At 42.0% G+C, this 15,325-nt stretch overlaps 1 protein-coding gene across 1 annotated transcript in view; it reads right to left on the bottom strand.

Moving 5' to 3' along the window:
• Positions 1-13,655, bottom strand: part of LOC138956275 (caspase-8-like) — a 63,846-nt gene extending 50,191 nt beyond the window's left edge. Inside the window, exon 1 of the mRNA XM_070327675.1 lies at positions 13,364-13,655. Within this exon, the coding sequence (XP_070183776.1) occupies positions 13,364-13,637 (274 nt within the window). The 5' untranslated portion in view covers positions 13,638-13,655. The remainder of the gene's footprint in view (positions 1-13,363) is intronic.
• Positions 13,656-15,325: the final 1,670 nt, after the last annotated feature.

The following is a 15,325-nucleotide window of genomic DNA, read 5'->3' as shown; positions in this document are numbered from 1 at the left end:
AAGCCACAACCGAACCCTTCAAAATATTTGTTTGGGATCCATGTCCATTTGCATGAAAGGTTGCCAGATGAGAGTTTGCTTAACCATTGACATAAGAAGGAGTTTTGCATTGTTTTGACGTCTATCATATCAATACCACCCTTTTCGGTACTGCTATTTAAAACAACTCTTTTTACTTTTTCAAATGCTTTTTTATTACAATCTTTTTTCCTCCACAAAAAACGATATAATATTGTGTTTATTTCCTGCAGCACTTTGTCAGGGATACAAATAGATTGCATTAAATAAACTAACTGCGAGAGCAGAAAAGTTTTGATAATGCAAATTTTTCCAGGAATGCCCAGGTTCCTTTTTTCCCAAGTGAAGATGCTTTGCTTAATTTTATCAATTTTACTTGACCAGTTTAGTTCAATTTCGGATGCGCTTTTCTCGCTGTTAAAGTTTACTCCTAATATTTTAATCTGCCGAACACATTTTACCTCAAAATTAAAATTGATATTTTTACTTGATCCAATTCCCATTGCTTCAGACTTTAGCTTATTCAAGCATAAGCCTGACACCTCAGAAAATACGTCTATAATCTGTAGAACCATTGTAACGTCATCCGCGTCTCTCAAAAACAAAGTGATATCATCGGCGTATAATAGAATTTTTAAAATATTTCTACAAGTTACATTAAGGCCTTTTACTTCGTTGCTCTGCCTAAATCGTATAGCCAGAAATTCCAGACCAATAATAAATGCCATCGGTGAGAACGGACATCCTTGTCTAATGCCACATTTTACATCAAAGTTTTCCGACAGCCACCCATTGTACACAATACAACTTCTGGTTTCATTAAACAACACATTTACCCACTGTATAAAATCTTTTCCAAAGCCAAATTTACGAAATGCACAAATCATATATTTTTTGGATATACTGTCGAATGCTTTTTGAAAATCCAAGGCTAATAAAATCCCAGGTTTCCTATTAATTCTGCAATATTCAATCACATCGTCTATAGTTCTTATAGTGGATGAGACATGCCTTCCTTTCATATAACCGACCTGGTCCTCATTGACCACTTTGTTTATTACTTTGCTCAGTCGATTTGCAAGAGACTTGGCTAAAATTTTGTAATCAGTGTTTGTCAGTGAGATGGGTCGCCAGTTCGTAAGTTTGTTTTTTGGCAGATCTTTTCCCTTATGCAATAAGGTTAATACTGCTGCCCTTTGGGTGTATGACAAAGAACCATGATCAAAAGAGTAATTAAAGGATTGCACAATTACATCCTTCAGTTTACACCAAAATATTTTAACAAATTCAGTAGTCAGACCATCCAGACCGGGCGAAGACCCGTTTTTCATCATCCTAAGAGCATTGGAGGCTTCTTCAATGGTAATTATACCTTCACATTGTTGCATTTCGTTTTCACTTAATTTAGGAAGTTCGCACTCGCCAAGGAAGTTGTCAACACTGTTAGATACAACCAAATCAGGTATGTTTATTTCACGGCTATAGAGGTTTGCATAGTATTCTTTTTGTGTTTTTAAAATTTCAAATTGGTCATGTATCTTGTCTCCATTCTCCAATTCAATATTCGGAAAAAGTTTTGCATTTGCCCGTACTTTTTCTAGATTGAGGAAAAACTTGGTGTTCTTTTCCCCCTCCTCAATCCATTTAATTCGAGATCTCGTTTGTGCGCTCTTCAATCGCTCTTGTTCATGAATTTCAAGGTGAATTTTAAGTTCTTCGCGTTTTCTTAGTAAAGTGACGTTATCAGGTTCCCTAGCAAGATCGGATTCACAAGATTCAAGTTTGTTGTACGTGTCAATCTGCTTATTTTTATTGAAAACTGCACGTTGCTTACTGAATCGGATCGTTTCCTCGTTTATTTTTATTTTTAATAATTCCCATTTTTGTTCAGGGTTCTCATGCTTATTTTCATCAAGGTAAGTGTCAATTACACTATTAATTTTGTGCACATATTGCTTATCTTTCAAGAGTAGATTATTACATTTGTAATAACCCGGTCCTTTCTTGCCGTTAGAGAGTTTTAGTGTAATACGTACACCTCTGTGGTCGGATGTTGGGACAGACATTAAATTAGTCTCGATCACAGTGTCCATTCCCTCTTCCGTTGTAAAAATATAGTCTAACCGTCTGGCTATAAACTTGTTAATATTTATTTTGGACCATGTATATTCCCTAGTCTCGGGATTCAAAATACGCCAGACGTCATTTAGACCACACTGTTCGACAAAAGAGTTGAAAAGTTTGACATGTGCGGCAGGGTGTTTTTCTCCACTAATGATATCGAGGTTGTTATCTCTAACACTGTTAAAATCACCGCAAACTATTTTAATCATCGAATTACTTCTGTTGATCTCTTCAGTAAGAACAGCAAAAAATATTTTCATTTCTCTGAAAGTGCTTGGAGCATACACATTAAAAATAGTTGTTTCTTTTCCATTAATAGACAGATTTATGGATACAATTCGTTCATGCTGACACTCGATGGACCAATCGAAGGAAAACTGCTTTCTTAAAAGAATAAGTTGACCCTTCGAGTGTTTTGTTCCTTCAGTCGAGATTAATTCACCTCCCCATTCTTTTTTCCACGTTGCTACGTCTGCCTGTGTAATATAAGACTCCTGAATACAAATTACGTCATATCTTCCTTCTCTCAGTCGACTAAATAGTTTTTTCCTTTTAGTAACATTTCTCAATCCTCGAACATTTAAGGACAATATTTGTAAATTTTCCATACTAAAATATTAATATGTTTTAGTAGTAGTTCCAACTCGCATCCAAATCGCAATGACCAGAAATCACAGTCCATTAAACATGCAGTAGTCGTAAGGGGGAAGAAATCTTCTCAATAAGGGACATAATCATCCCGTCTCGCTTTCTTTGGCGTTTTGTTCTTTGTTGACATTGTCGACGTTGGCCGGTGATTTGTTAACATCAGCGCACTTCTGCTGTTTCTGAGGCTGAGAGAAAAAATCACGGTTGCGGTCCTGTGATCGGTGTCTCTTCACAGATCCCGAGCGGCTTCGCGATCCCGCCGACAGCGTAGCACTCCTCGGTGTACGAACAGACGGTCGAAAATTCGCGAAAAAGTCGGGGGCGGTGACGAGGTTGGTGGTGGAGGACGGAGCCCTGTCACTGGTTTGCACCGGCTCGTCTGTTGTAGTTTCAGCTTCAAAAGACTTTTCGGTTTGCGCCGGCTCGTGACTTGTCGCAGTTTCGGTTTCAGAGTTTTTCTCGGTGGCTGTCTGGCAGTCAGGACTGCCACGTCTGTGACCTGGTAATCTGCAGTCTCTGCACACTACTTCATTTTCGCACACTGACACATGGTGCCCATCCAACAAACATTTGCTGCACACTGACACATGGTGCCCATCCAACAAACATTTGCTGCACACTGACACATGGTGCCCATCCAACAAACATTTGCTGCACACTGACACATGGTGCCCATCCAACAAACATTTGCTGCACACTGACACATGGTGCCCATCCAACAAACATTTGCTGCACACTGACACATGGTGCCCATCCAACAAACATTTGCTGCACACTGACACATGGTGCCCATCCAACAAACATTTGCTGCACACTGACACATGGTGCCCATCCAACAAACATTTGCTGCACACTGACACATGGTGCCCATCCAACAAACATTTGCTGCACACTGACACATGGTGCCCATCCAACAAACATTTGCTGCACACTGACACATGGTGCCCATCCAACAAACATTTGCTGCACACTGACACATGGTGCCCATCCAACAAACATTTGCTGCACACTGACACATGGTGCCCATCCAACAAACATTTGCTGCACACTGACACATGGTGCCCATCCAACAAACATTTGCTGCACACTACCTTCCTCGGCACGGACTTCTGTTCCCTATGATAAACAGCAGCGGTGAAAATGCTTACAGTCATGGTTTTCTCGAGAGGGACAGGGGGCACAGTAATGAAGACAAAACGACCCCCGGTCAGGAAACGAGTCAATTTTCCATCTTTGTCTCTAGCTCTCTGTTGCTTAACTCCTGAACGGAGCTCGCAACCGAGACTAACAAGTGAGTTTTCGATCTCAGAGTCGGCTACCGAGAGAGGGAGATTGTCAATGAAAACTTTAGTAGAGGGCTTTTCAATGCCGAGATTGTCACGCAACGAAAAAGGGTTTTCACCACATACCTTTAAGGCGACGTTCCTCAAACTCAAACCTTGAACAAGCAGAGTGTTGCGAGCTTCTCTGGTAGCTGCGTAAATCCTCCACAGCCCCCGAATCTCTTGAGCTCCGAGAACACTCTCTCGTCCAGAAACTCTTTCGGCAGCCAAACACACTTCAAGCACAGAAACACTGTCACTGTCGGACAGGGGAATGTCTCTTCTTTTCAGAAAAACAGGGTTAACACCCGAGGCCATGATATTTCAAAAGAGAGAAGAGAAGAAATGAGAAAATAAAAAGCTAACACATTCGGTGATCATACGACGCAATAGGTCGCGAAGAGTAGACAGCGGGAAGAGCGATGAGTGCTCACTGTGACAACTGCCGTGTACCGGAGCGACGAAAAAAACGTGACCGCACGCCAGGACTGTCGCCAACCGAATCAGAAAACACAATAGCTGTTATTGTTCACAGAATCCACTGTATATTTACCACTGGGTTACATGTTCATTCCTATTTGCTGATGTGTAAAACTTTTTTTTTTGGACTGTGCACACTATTTGCTCGAGTCAGAAGTTGCGGGTAAAATCTGATCCCTGTTTTGAATTTTGTGGAATCATTCTGCGACATATTGATAAAGTCACGAGACAAAGAATATCAACAAAGACCATATGGGTAATCATGTAAATTTTTACGGGGGTGTAACAGAGATCGACTTTGTCTTTATAAGAATAGGAATCACATCATCTTAAACTCTACACACGGTGACAACTGCAACGCGTGTGGCACACAGCACGACAAACAAACAAGTCCCGTAAGGCGAAAATACAATATTTAGTCAAGTAGCTGTGGAACTCACAGAATGAAAGTGAACGCAATGTAATTTTTCAGCAAGACCGTAAACGGTATACTCGTAGCATCGTCAGTCCACCGCTACCATTAGGCCAACCGTGCCGGTAGAGAGAGAGAGAGAGAGAGAGAGAGAGAGAGAGAGAGAGAGAGAGAGAGAGAGAGAGAGAGAGAGAGAGAGAGAACTCAGAACTCAGAATAGTTTATTATAATCATTAAGGCCAGAGAGAGAGAGAGAGGCAGAGTGAGAGACAGAGTGATCGAGTGAGCGATCGAGTGAGCAAGAGAGAGAGAACTCAGAACTCAGAAAAGAGAGAGAGAGAGGTAGATACACACACACACACACACACACACACACACACACACACTGAAACAGACACACACACGCACAGACATACATATACACACACAAACCAGGAGTGAGAGCAAGCGAAAATATGAGAAAGAGAGAGTCGTCAGTAAGTAGTGGTATTGACACGTAGCGATAATGACACGTAGCGCTAAAAGATGTAGTGCTGTCGACACGTAGTGATAATGAACGAATGATAGCGACTCATCGACAAATTATTTGTAGCACTAATCAACGTAGCGATAGCGGCACGTAGCACAAAAGACACGTAGGAAAAATGACACGTAGCACAAATGACACGTAGCGAAAGCGATACGCACCCCTTTTTTGAAGTCGGCTCAGATCGATCGCAACTGTAGGTGTCTAAGGCAGAGTTCCACTATATTTTTTGGTTTGCAACATTCACAAATGCATTGGGTATTATTACCAAACGTTCTTTCTTTATTTGGTGTTTAACGTCGTTTTCAACCACGAAGGTTATATCGCGACGGGGAAAGGGGGGGAGATGGGATAGAGCCACTTGTTAATTGTTTCTTGTTCACAAAAGCACTAATAAAAAAATTGCTCCAGGGGCTTGCAACGTAGTGCAATATATTACCTTACTGGGAGAATCCAAGTTTCCAGTACAAATGACTTAAAGGCACAGTAAGCCTCCCGTAAACCATCACAGATACGGTCAGGCTTTTACACACAGTACAAACACCCTTTCATTTAAACACTCACCGATTGAGAACATCTTAGGTGCCCTCCGTAAAGAGCGAACAATTTTCAAAGAATTTATTTTTGCGTGGTTTATCTTACCCCTGAGCCATCGGGAACCCGTGTGATTCAGTTTCCCTTTTTCACAATGTAGTCGTCAGTTAGTCATTTGAATGCGACTCGATGTGAGCTTATTTACAATAGCACGTTTTTATGCACGAAACAAACGGCTGTTGTTCACAAGAACTCTAGCGATGGCTTTTGACTGTTGAGAGGAACGGCGATATGCATAAACCGTCGTCTGCTACGACCCTTGCGTGACCCTGCTTCCGGGCTTTTCTTTTTTCAAACTTTCACAACTTCGAATTGTACTGATCTTGTCTTGATGAAAAAAGAATTCTTTTATGATTAAAGAATGTTTGTGTTACAAGCTGTCAATTTATTATTTAGATTTTAAAAGTTAGGTCTAGCGCAAAAACGCACCACGGTCCAAAAACATTTATAATCATCGATCCACGGCTATCGCCAGTTTACATCTATATATATATACGACTTGTGTCTGTCTGTGTGTGAGTCTGTGTGTCTGTCTGTGAGTTCGCGATGCACGGCCACAGTTCTCGATGGATCTGCTTCAAATTTGGTGGGCATATTCAGGTAGACCCGGGACAGGACACAACCTGGTCGATATTTCAACACGTGCTCTCAGCGCGCAGCGCTGAACCGATTTTGGTTCCACCTCAGCTACCCGGGCCCCCATACCGACACACCAAAGCCGCTACACCACATCACAACGCCAAAGTTCTCGGTGGATCTTTTTCAAATTTGGACACCGTATTCAGCTACACCCCGGACACAATATCATCGATGAGATATTTCAACACGTGCTCTCAGCGCGCAGCGCTGAACCGATTTTGGTTTTTGTGTTCATTTCACCATTATAAGTAACTCTTCCTTATCTTCTCCAGTGTTTTGCGTTTATCTCCCTTCCTTCGTGTGGCTTCAATCCATATTCCCGTTTGTAAGTTACTATTTTTAGAATGTCACTGCGCTGTCCACAACGCTTCCCTTGCACCCGTAAGTTGTTCTTACTGTCAAAGTGAAAAGGTCGAATCAATTTATAGCCACGCGAAAAATACACTGTCACCTATCTCTATATATTTATAGATATAGATATAGATATACATATATATATACGGCTTCTCTGTGTGTGTGTGTGTTTGTGTGTGTGTGTGGGCAAAAACCTGTGTATTGTAGAGTTCTGTTTGTGATGTGGTCTAGCGGCTTTTGTCTGTTTGCAGATATTTTTGCAGCAGCAAGCCAAACAGATAAACTGTTATGTGAGCAGGAACTCTTCCGTAAGAAGTGGGAGGATAAACAGGACTTAAACGACCCAGAACTCAACCCTTCCTTAAAAATAAATGCTCCCTTATCCATTCAAGAACTGAAAACGGCTATAGCATCGGTGACAAAAGTCCGATCCGCCTGTGGTTCTGATCCAATAAACTATCAGGTCATACAACATTTACCAAACCAAGGATTAAATCTTTTACTGGATTTTTATTCAACATGCTGCTGGAAGTCTGGCCTGATTCCCTCAGCTTGGAAAGAGGCTGTTGTGATCCCCATTTTAAAGCCTGGAAAACCAAGAGCTGACCCTTCCAACTGGCGCCCTATATCTCTGACCTCCCATCTGAGCAAAATCTATGAAAGAATACTAAAATCCAGACTAGCAGATGAAATTGAAAGAAAAAAGGTAATACCCCTGTGCCAAGCCGGTTTCCGTCGAGGCAGGGGTGTCTCGGATCACATTGTAAAACTGTCCTCCAAAATTAAGAAAGCTCTCTCACGCAAGAAGTCTCTCTTTGCTGTCTTTTTTGACATCAAAAAAGCCTACGATACAGTATGGCACCAACGATTGTTGTTCAAATTGAAGCAATTAGGCATCAGTGGTAATATGTTTCAATACATAAAAAGCTTTCTACTGAACAGATCCTTTCAAACTGATTATAAAGGTGCCAAATCATCCACTCGCAAAGTTGACATGGGAGTGCCACAGGGCTCAGTAATAGCACCACTGCTTTTTAGCATTATGCTGCATGACATATCGACAATTAAAACACATGGAGCCGAACTGACGCTTTATGCGGATGATATTGCTCTATGCAAAGAGTATCAAAACAAAACCTATAAAACAGAACACAAATTCTCTAAAGAGTGGCAAACAGCTATAGATAACATTGCGAACTATATGCGGGAGAATGGCCTCACTCTCTCTGCCGAGAAAACTGTATTCGTTGTCTTTACAAACCAAAAACTGGAAGATCGAGAAAAGATACAGTTCTCACTAGATAAATCTGTTGTCTCACCCAGTCAGCAGGTGAAATATCTGGGCGTACTTTTCACCTCAAATGGACTATGGACTGCTCACTTAAAGTATCTTTTAAGCAAAGCAAATAAGACCATCAACCTTCTTAAAATACTGGCTGCCCAACCATGGGCAAAGTGCCCAGTTATTCTAACAAACATCACCAGAGCTCTTATAAGATCAAGACTATCATATGGACAGGAGGCCTACTTCTCGTCGGCTCGAAAATGGCTTGATAAGCTACAGTCAGCGGAATGTCGTGCCCTTCGGCTTGCCCTCGGACACCCAAGGCATTCAAAGCAGGCCATTGTATACCACCAAGCAGGATTCCTCCCTCTTGACATGTGGCGGCGTAAGTGCTGCGCAGATTACAATGTTCGAGCCAACACAGTGCAAAACTCAACAAAAGAGGAGCTACAACCGCATTACAATCATGTCCAAAACAAAAAGGCCCACTTTGGCACTACTTTCTCCTCACTGGCTCAATTCAATGCTTCACTCTTTAATGAAATCAGTGTCGACCCAAATGATGTGGCCCAAAACCCCATATCTCGTGATCCCTCATGGACAATGAAAGAAATGAATTTTGACACAGAATATTGCACAGCTACAAAGGATGATCAGTTATTACTCAGGATACAAGCCCTTGAGCACATTGATACTGTATACAAAGGCCATGTTCATGTTTACACAGACGGGTCAGTGTTGGATGACAAGAAGGCTGGTGCAGCTTTTGTAATCCCCAGCGATGACATGACTGGGAAATTTAAACTGTGCAACAGAAACTCGATCTTCTCAGCTGAGCTCCTTGCCATCTGCATGTCGCTTGTTCATCTCAATCTCAAGAACACTCCTCCTCAAAAGATAGCTATATTCTCTGACTCCAAAGCAGCCATTGAAGCATTAAGATCTAACAAAAGATCAAAAAGACATGATCTTGTCATTGCCATAAAGGAGCTGGCAAATAAAATTATAAAAAAAGGAAGCGAGATTAACCTGGTCTGGTGTCCAGCACACGTGAACGTGCCTGGCAACGAGAAAGCGGACAAAGCCGCTAAAGAAGCTGCCCAAGGCATAGGCGCCTCCGAGGTAGACCTGCCATTGTCTGCTTCTGAGATCAGTAGCCTTACAGACTCTCTTCTCTGGAGAGAATGGAGGAACAAATATATGCACAAGGCTATAAGCTCTGGCTGGCTCATTCGGGAAGCCCCATCAAAACAGATGAACACCTATAATGCATGCCCACGTGTAATAAAAAGGATTAACCGCCTAAGGGCAGAAGCTGGGAATTACCAATTTCTAGAGCTTAAATGCACGTGTCAATCCGACCTCACCATTGCTCATTTGACTTTGGAGTGTGATTTGAACTCATGCCACTTTCAACCCCTGACTCAGTTTATAAACTCAAATAGAAATATTCTGCCAAATACCTCAAAGGAAAAATTGAGCTATCTTTTAAGTTTTAATAAAGACCTTGGGTGGCAAGGTCCCAAACTTATCGCTGGACTTATGCACACGCACCCACTTGGTCCCTGGATATGAAGAGACGTTGCTGCGGCTGACGCCATTGCTTCTCATACAGCTACTATATATTTTTATCAGAACTTTTAAAAATACCATTTTATATCCAAGTATCTCTTAACACCATTTTTAATTAGATGAGCGAGAGTGTGCGGGGGGCGGGAGGGTGGTGAACCACTGTACATAAAGGGAAAGTTTGTGTGCGTGCCGGTGTGTGTTCTTAATCTAAGACAAATGTCGCCAATGTTTTTACAGAGTGACGTTAAATAAACGATTTTATCATCATCTGTCTGTATGTTTTGGCATTTGAGAAGCCACAGCAGATAATATAGGGCTAAGAAATAAGCTCTAAAATTCTCAAACCCGTTTGACAGGACTTCGCCTTCAAAGGTGATTGTGGTGAACCGCCACGCTGTCTGTCTCTGTCTCGCGATTCACCCTTCCTCTAGTCATAGATATCCCTTGACAGGATCGCCAACTCTGCGCGCGCGCCAACGCTGGCCCTGTTTCGAACTCCCGTCTGCGGCTGCGAGAGGTTTTGACAGTATCTTTACTTCCGGTGCAGTCTTTCAACACATGGAGAAGAAGGAGAATTTCGAAGGGGAGGTGGAGTGTGTGGCTGAGGTATGTGAAAAGCAAACAAAGCAATACAAAAAGATCATTGCTGATGATTGAAATGAGTCATGTGAATCAACAATAAAGATTGATTGTGGACGGCACGTCATTATTTTTGTTTTTAACACTTGAAACGCGAGAGCATCTGACCCACTGGAAAAACCGAAGCTGTGCACGCAAGCTGATCAGCAGATCGTTTTTCTGGAGAATTCTCGCTCACATCGGCCACTATTTTAGCTCAGCGAACCGACAAATTTGCTACAGAACAATTTCTGAATGTTAGAAATTCGGCTGTAGATTTATATATACCCTTTCTATTCCATGGTGGTTGTTTTTCAGGGGGAAAGTGCCGACATCTCAATCGCTGGAAAGATGACAGCATCACCATAAAAGAAACTGCAAGAATTGCCAAAAGTAAGTAACAATATTGACAGATCTGTGTAAAAGACTATATGAAAATTTAGAACTGGAACAACAGATATTCAAGAAATAACCGATAAGTGATATATTATAACTGAACCATTGATTGATTTGAATGTACATCATGCATGGAAGTTAAAAATGGTGCAGAAACTGAAGTCAGATCAACACATCAAACAGATCAGTTTTCTCTCCCCTCCAGCGTAATTCTGTTTTGATATAATTATGCTTGATGTCTTCTGTTGTTTTTAAATTCATTGTCACTTCTAAATTGCATGCTTTATTGCAGAACGCTTGTGCATCTATCAAGAATGACAACTACAACTTTGAAGAAGTGTGTCGTGATGTACAGCAGCTTCCCGAGCCGTGGTGCCTCGCGAAGAACGAGGAGAACCTGGTTAAGGTTGTTGAGGCCAGCTTTTGGTTTGACTTTGAGTCAGCATTTTCGTTGTTTTTTTCTACGCAGCTGATGGTGTTTGGCTTTAAAGTGTAAAGGAAAAAGTCCCTCCCGAAGCAGCGTGCTGCAGTTTAGACTGGCTTGGCGACAGTGTCAAAGTGAGTGACAAGTAACATTTTCAGTAAATCGCTTTGTGTCACAATTATTCGACACCAATTCTGAGCCAAGAGAATGAATTTTTTGGGGGTTTTTTTTGCATTTGGAATGTTGTGTTTTATAGGTTAGGTGTGGAAAATTGGATTTCACTGTAAAGCTCTTTAGCAGAGAATGTAATTTGTACATAAACTTGGCCAAGAAATTATTGCGACAAATTTCTAACTCCCAAATTAAAGCATTGATTAATTCCCGTTAATTAATTATTAAATTAAATGTCACAAGAATTTATGCTTTAATTTGGGTGCAACATGTTAAAACTTTGTTTGAGAATGTATCTACTTCATTGATTAAATATATATGCATGTGTATGAATAGGAATCTTTCTTGTGTCAAATTGTGCGAATTGAGACTGAGTGAGATAGTGAATGTTGGTACATTACAGGGCCGGACTAGGAGGGGGGGGGGGGGGGGGTTGCCAGTGGTGGTCCAGGGGGATGTTCCTCTGCCCCTTGTAGGTCATATTCTGAGATAGGAAAATGGTCGCTCCTTGCATGAAACAGCTTAAAATAAACAATAATACATTTTTTTAAATAAGTGAGGTACATGTTTAGGCTGGGAGGGGGGGGTTAAATAAGTGAGGTACATGTTTAGGCTGGGAGGGGGGGGTAAATAAGTGAGGTACATGTTTAGGCTGGGAGGGGGGGGTTAAATAAGTGAGGTACATGTTTAGGCTGGGGGGGGGGGTTGCGCAACCCCCATAACACCCCCCCCCCCCCCCCCGTAGTCAGGCACTGCATTAATTGTCACTGTATGGTGTGTTACGTTAGGTGTGAATAATTGGATTTGACTGTAAAGCTCTTTAGCAGAGAATGTAATTTGTAAATAAACTTGGCCAAGAAATTATTGCGACAAATTTCTAACTCCCAAATTAAAGCATTGATTAATTCTCGTTAATTAAATAATTAAATTAAATGTCACAAGAATTTATGCTTTAATTTAGGTGCAACATGTTGAAACTTTGTTTGAGAATGTATCTACTTCACCTTTAACACTTCCCAAAATAAATCTTTGGTGGACATTGCATCGACGCTGTTCATTTTGAATGGACATTTTTCGTGTTTCATTTGCTACTGGTGTGAATTTGCCAGGTCTGTAAACACGCTTGATATTGTTTGGATAATTGCGTGGGTACAGCGATGACCAGCCATGCGTGAACACAGCAAGTCCTGAGAGGCACGCTGCTGTCAGGGAAAAACAGCGTGAACGTTTCATTTTTGGCTCACGAAGTGTAGCCTATGCGATCGTAACTTTGTCTGTCTGTGCGTGCGTGCGTATGTGCGTGTGTATGTCTGTGGTAGAAACTTTAACATTTCGTCATTTGAAGACGTCACATTATGACGTAAGCGGGTTAGACATCACGCGAAGGAATTACTGAAAGTCTCGGTCATTGTTATTTTGAGCGGGCCGAGACTAGTTGGCAGTCGTGTCCCTGTAAGTAGACTACATGCAGACAGACAGATCTAGATCTAGTGTCTCGCTTTCTTGCACAGTTTCACCTATGCTTACTGTGTGTGTGTGTATGTGTGACGGAGTGATTGAGTTTGTGTTACTGTTTGTCGATTTCTTACGTGAGCCTTGAAGGCTTCGCCTCTTGTTACTCACGCGTTTACAAGGCTAGCAAATTTACGTCAGTGGTTACACGCGCCCGAAACTACGTGCTTCGTTCAATAATTCATTTTTTTCCCCGATGTGCTCTATCATGATGTCTCATTAACTGGTATGATGATAATACTGATAATAATAATAAGAAGAAGAATACCTTTTTGGCCCTCCCCTCCTCGGCAGGCATCAACGAAGAAGACTTTGGGTTTTCCAGCCAGGGAGCGACACTGGGTTGAGTAGACGTACTCCTGGAGTTCACTGATATTCACCGTGTGATCGTCAGCTCCGCAAACCCCTGTCTCGTTTCCATGGGAACTTATGCAGCAGACAAAGCAGTCGTACTTGGAATGGTCGTCTTTTTGTATACTTTCCATCCGTGTTTTCATCTCCGCGCACGTTTGATTTTCAAAATATCTCACGTCAAAGTCCATATTCTCGAACGTGCGAGTCAGGTTTTCTGAAATATTCGGTGCACACACACACACACACACACACACACACACGCACACACACCCACACACACACACACACACACACACACACACACACACACCATTTATATAAATACATAAATATGTGACTGTCAATTATGTAAATAGGCTAGGCGGGACAATAAAGTGGGGAGATAAAGTTTGTGCGTGTGCTGGTGGTGAAGCAGTAGCACGAGTATCATATCACTGACACCGATGCTTACTTTTTTTGCAGCATGACGCGCGGCGTTGTAAATGGATACATGTATCAAGTTCAAGTGTTGGTACTGTACTTGTGGCTTTGAGACCTTCGAAAACGTGATAGAACATGGAAAAAACGAACATCCAGATGACAAGTTGAAGTTTAGGTCTCTTGCGCTGACTTTACTTTACTTTATTTGGTGTTTAACGTCGTTTTCAACCACGAAGGTTATGTCGCGACGAGGGAAAGGGGGGAGATGGGATAGGGGAAAGGGGGGAGATGGGATAGAGCCACTTGTTAAGTGTTTCTTGTTCACAAAAGCACTAATCAAAAAATTGCTCCAGGGGCTTGCAACGTAGTACAATATATGACCTTACTGGGAGAATGCAAGTTTCCAGTACAAAGGACTAAACATTTCTTACATACTGCTTGACTAAAATCTTTACAAACATTGACTATATTCTATACAAGAACCACTTAACAAGGGTAAAAGGAGAAACAGAATCCGTTAGTCGCCTCTTACGACATGCGGGGTGCAGAGAAATAAGGATGTGGAAAAGAAGACTTTTGGTAAGTGAAATAAAGGTGATGGATCCAGTCTCTTGCGCTGAATCCTACCACATGTGGTTCTCAACTCAGAAGACCCCTTTGTCATCTTTCAATGTGAAATTCAGATCTGCCCCAAGTACGTTACGTGCATTGATCTGAGCAATACAATGTAGAAGTGATCAGGGGCGGACGAGGGGGGGGGGTGTTTCTGGGGTTTCCGGACCCCCCCTCCCCCCCAGCCAAAAAAATAAACATATTTTTATGGTGCATTTCTTTATTTTACATTGAGTTTCATTTTTTGGGGTATTAATCAGTGACAAAATCTGCTGCCTGAAACTGGTAATGATCATCCTCAAAATGCACCAGATTGCACCATTTTGCATCCTTTTTTTCAACATTTCCCGGGGGGGGGGGGGGTCGGGGCATGCCCCCCCCCCCGGACCCCCTTATCAAGCTAGGCGCTTCGCGCCTTCACACCCATATCTTCACAATATACTTTTGGACCCCCCCCCCCATACAATGAACTGATCCGCCCCTGGTGATAATCTGAAAAAATGTTCTTCTTGTGAACGCTGCCAAGTAGTCGATGTCTTTTATCCAGAGCAGGGATTAACACACTTTTTCATTAGCCGTTTGTTTTGAGTATCCGCGCAGACTGCTTTCCATTACCTGTCGTCTGTTGTAGGGGTCATTCAGTCAGCCAACAAGTGCTTGTTTTACTGACACGTTCTCACGGATGACATGTCGTAAATGCAAGTTCTAACGATTGTTTTTAGTTGCACTGAAAGAAAATGTCGATATTTGTAAACTTCTGCCATTTCCTATATATCGATATGGCTAATGCGTGGATTACCTGTTACGACACACAAAGCGTTTATATCCGAAAAGGGGGGCTACT

Source organism: Littorina saxatilis, unplaced genomic scaffold, assembly GCF_037325665.1.
Source record: "Littorina saxatilis isolate snail1 unplaced genomic scaffold, US_GU_Lsax_2.0 scaffold_316, whole genome shotgun sequence".
NCBI classification, from domain to species: Eukaryota; Metazoa; Mollusca; class Gastropoda; order Littorinimorpha; family Littorinidae; genus Littorina; species Littorina saxatilis.
The sequence above is the reverse complement of the archived record's forward strand: the minus strand, read 5'-3'. Positions and strand labels throughout refer to the sequence as shown.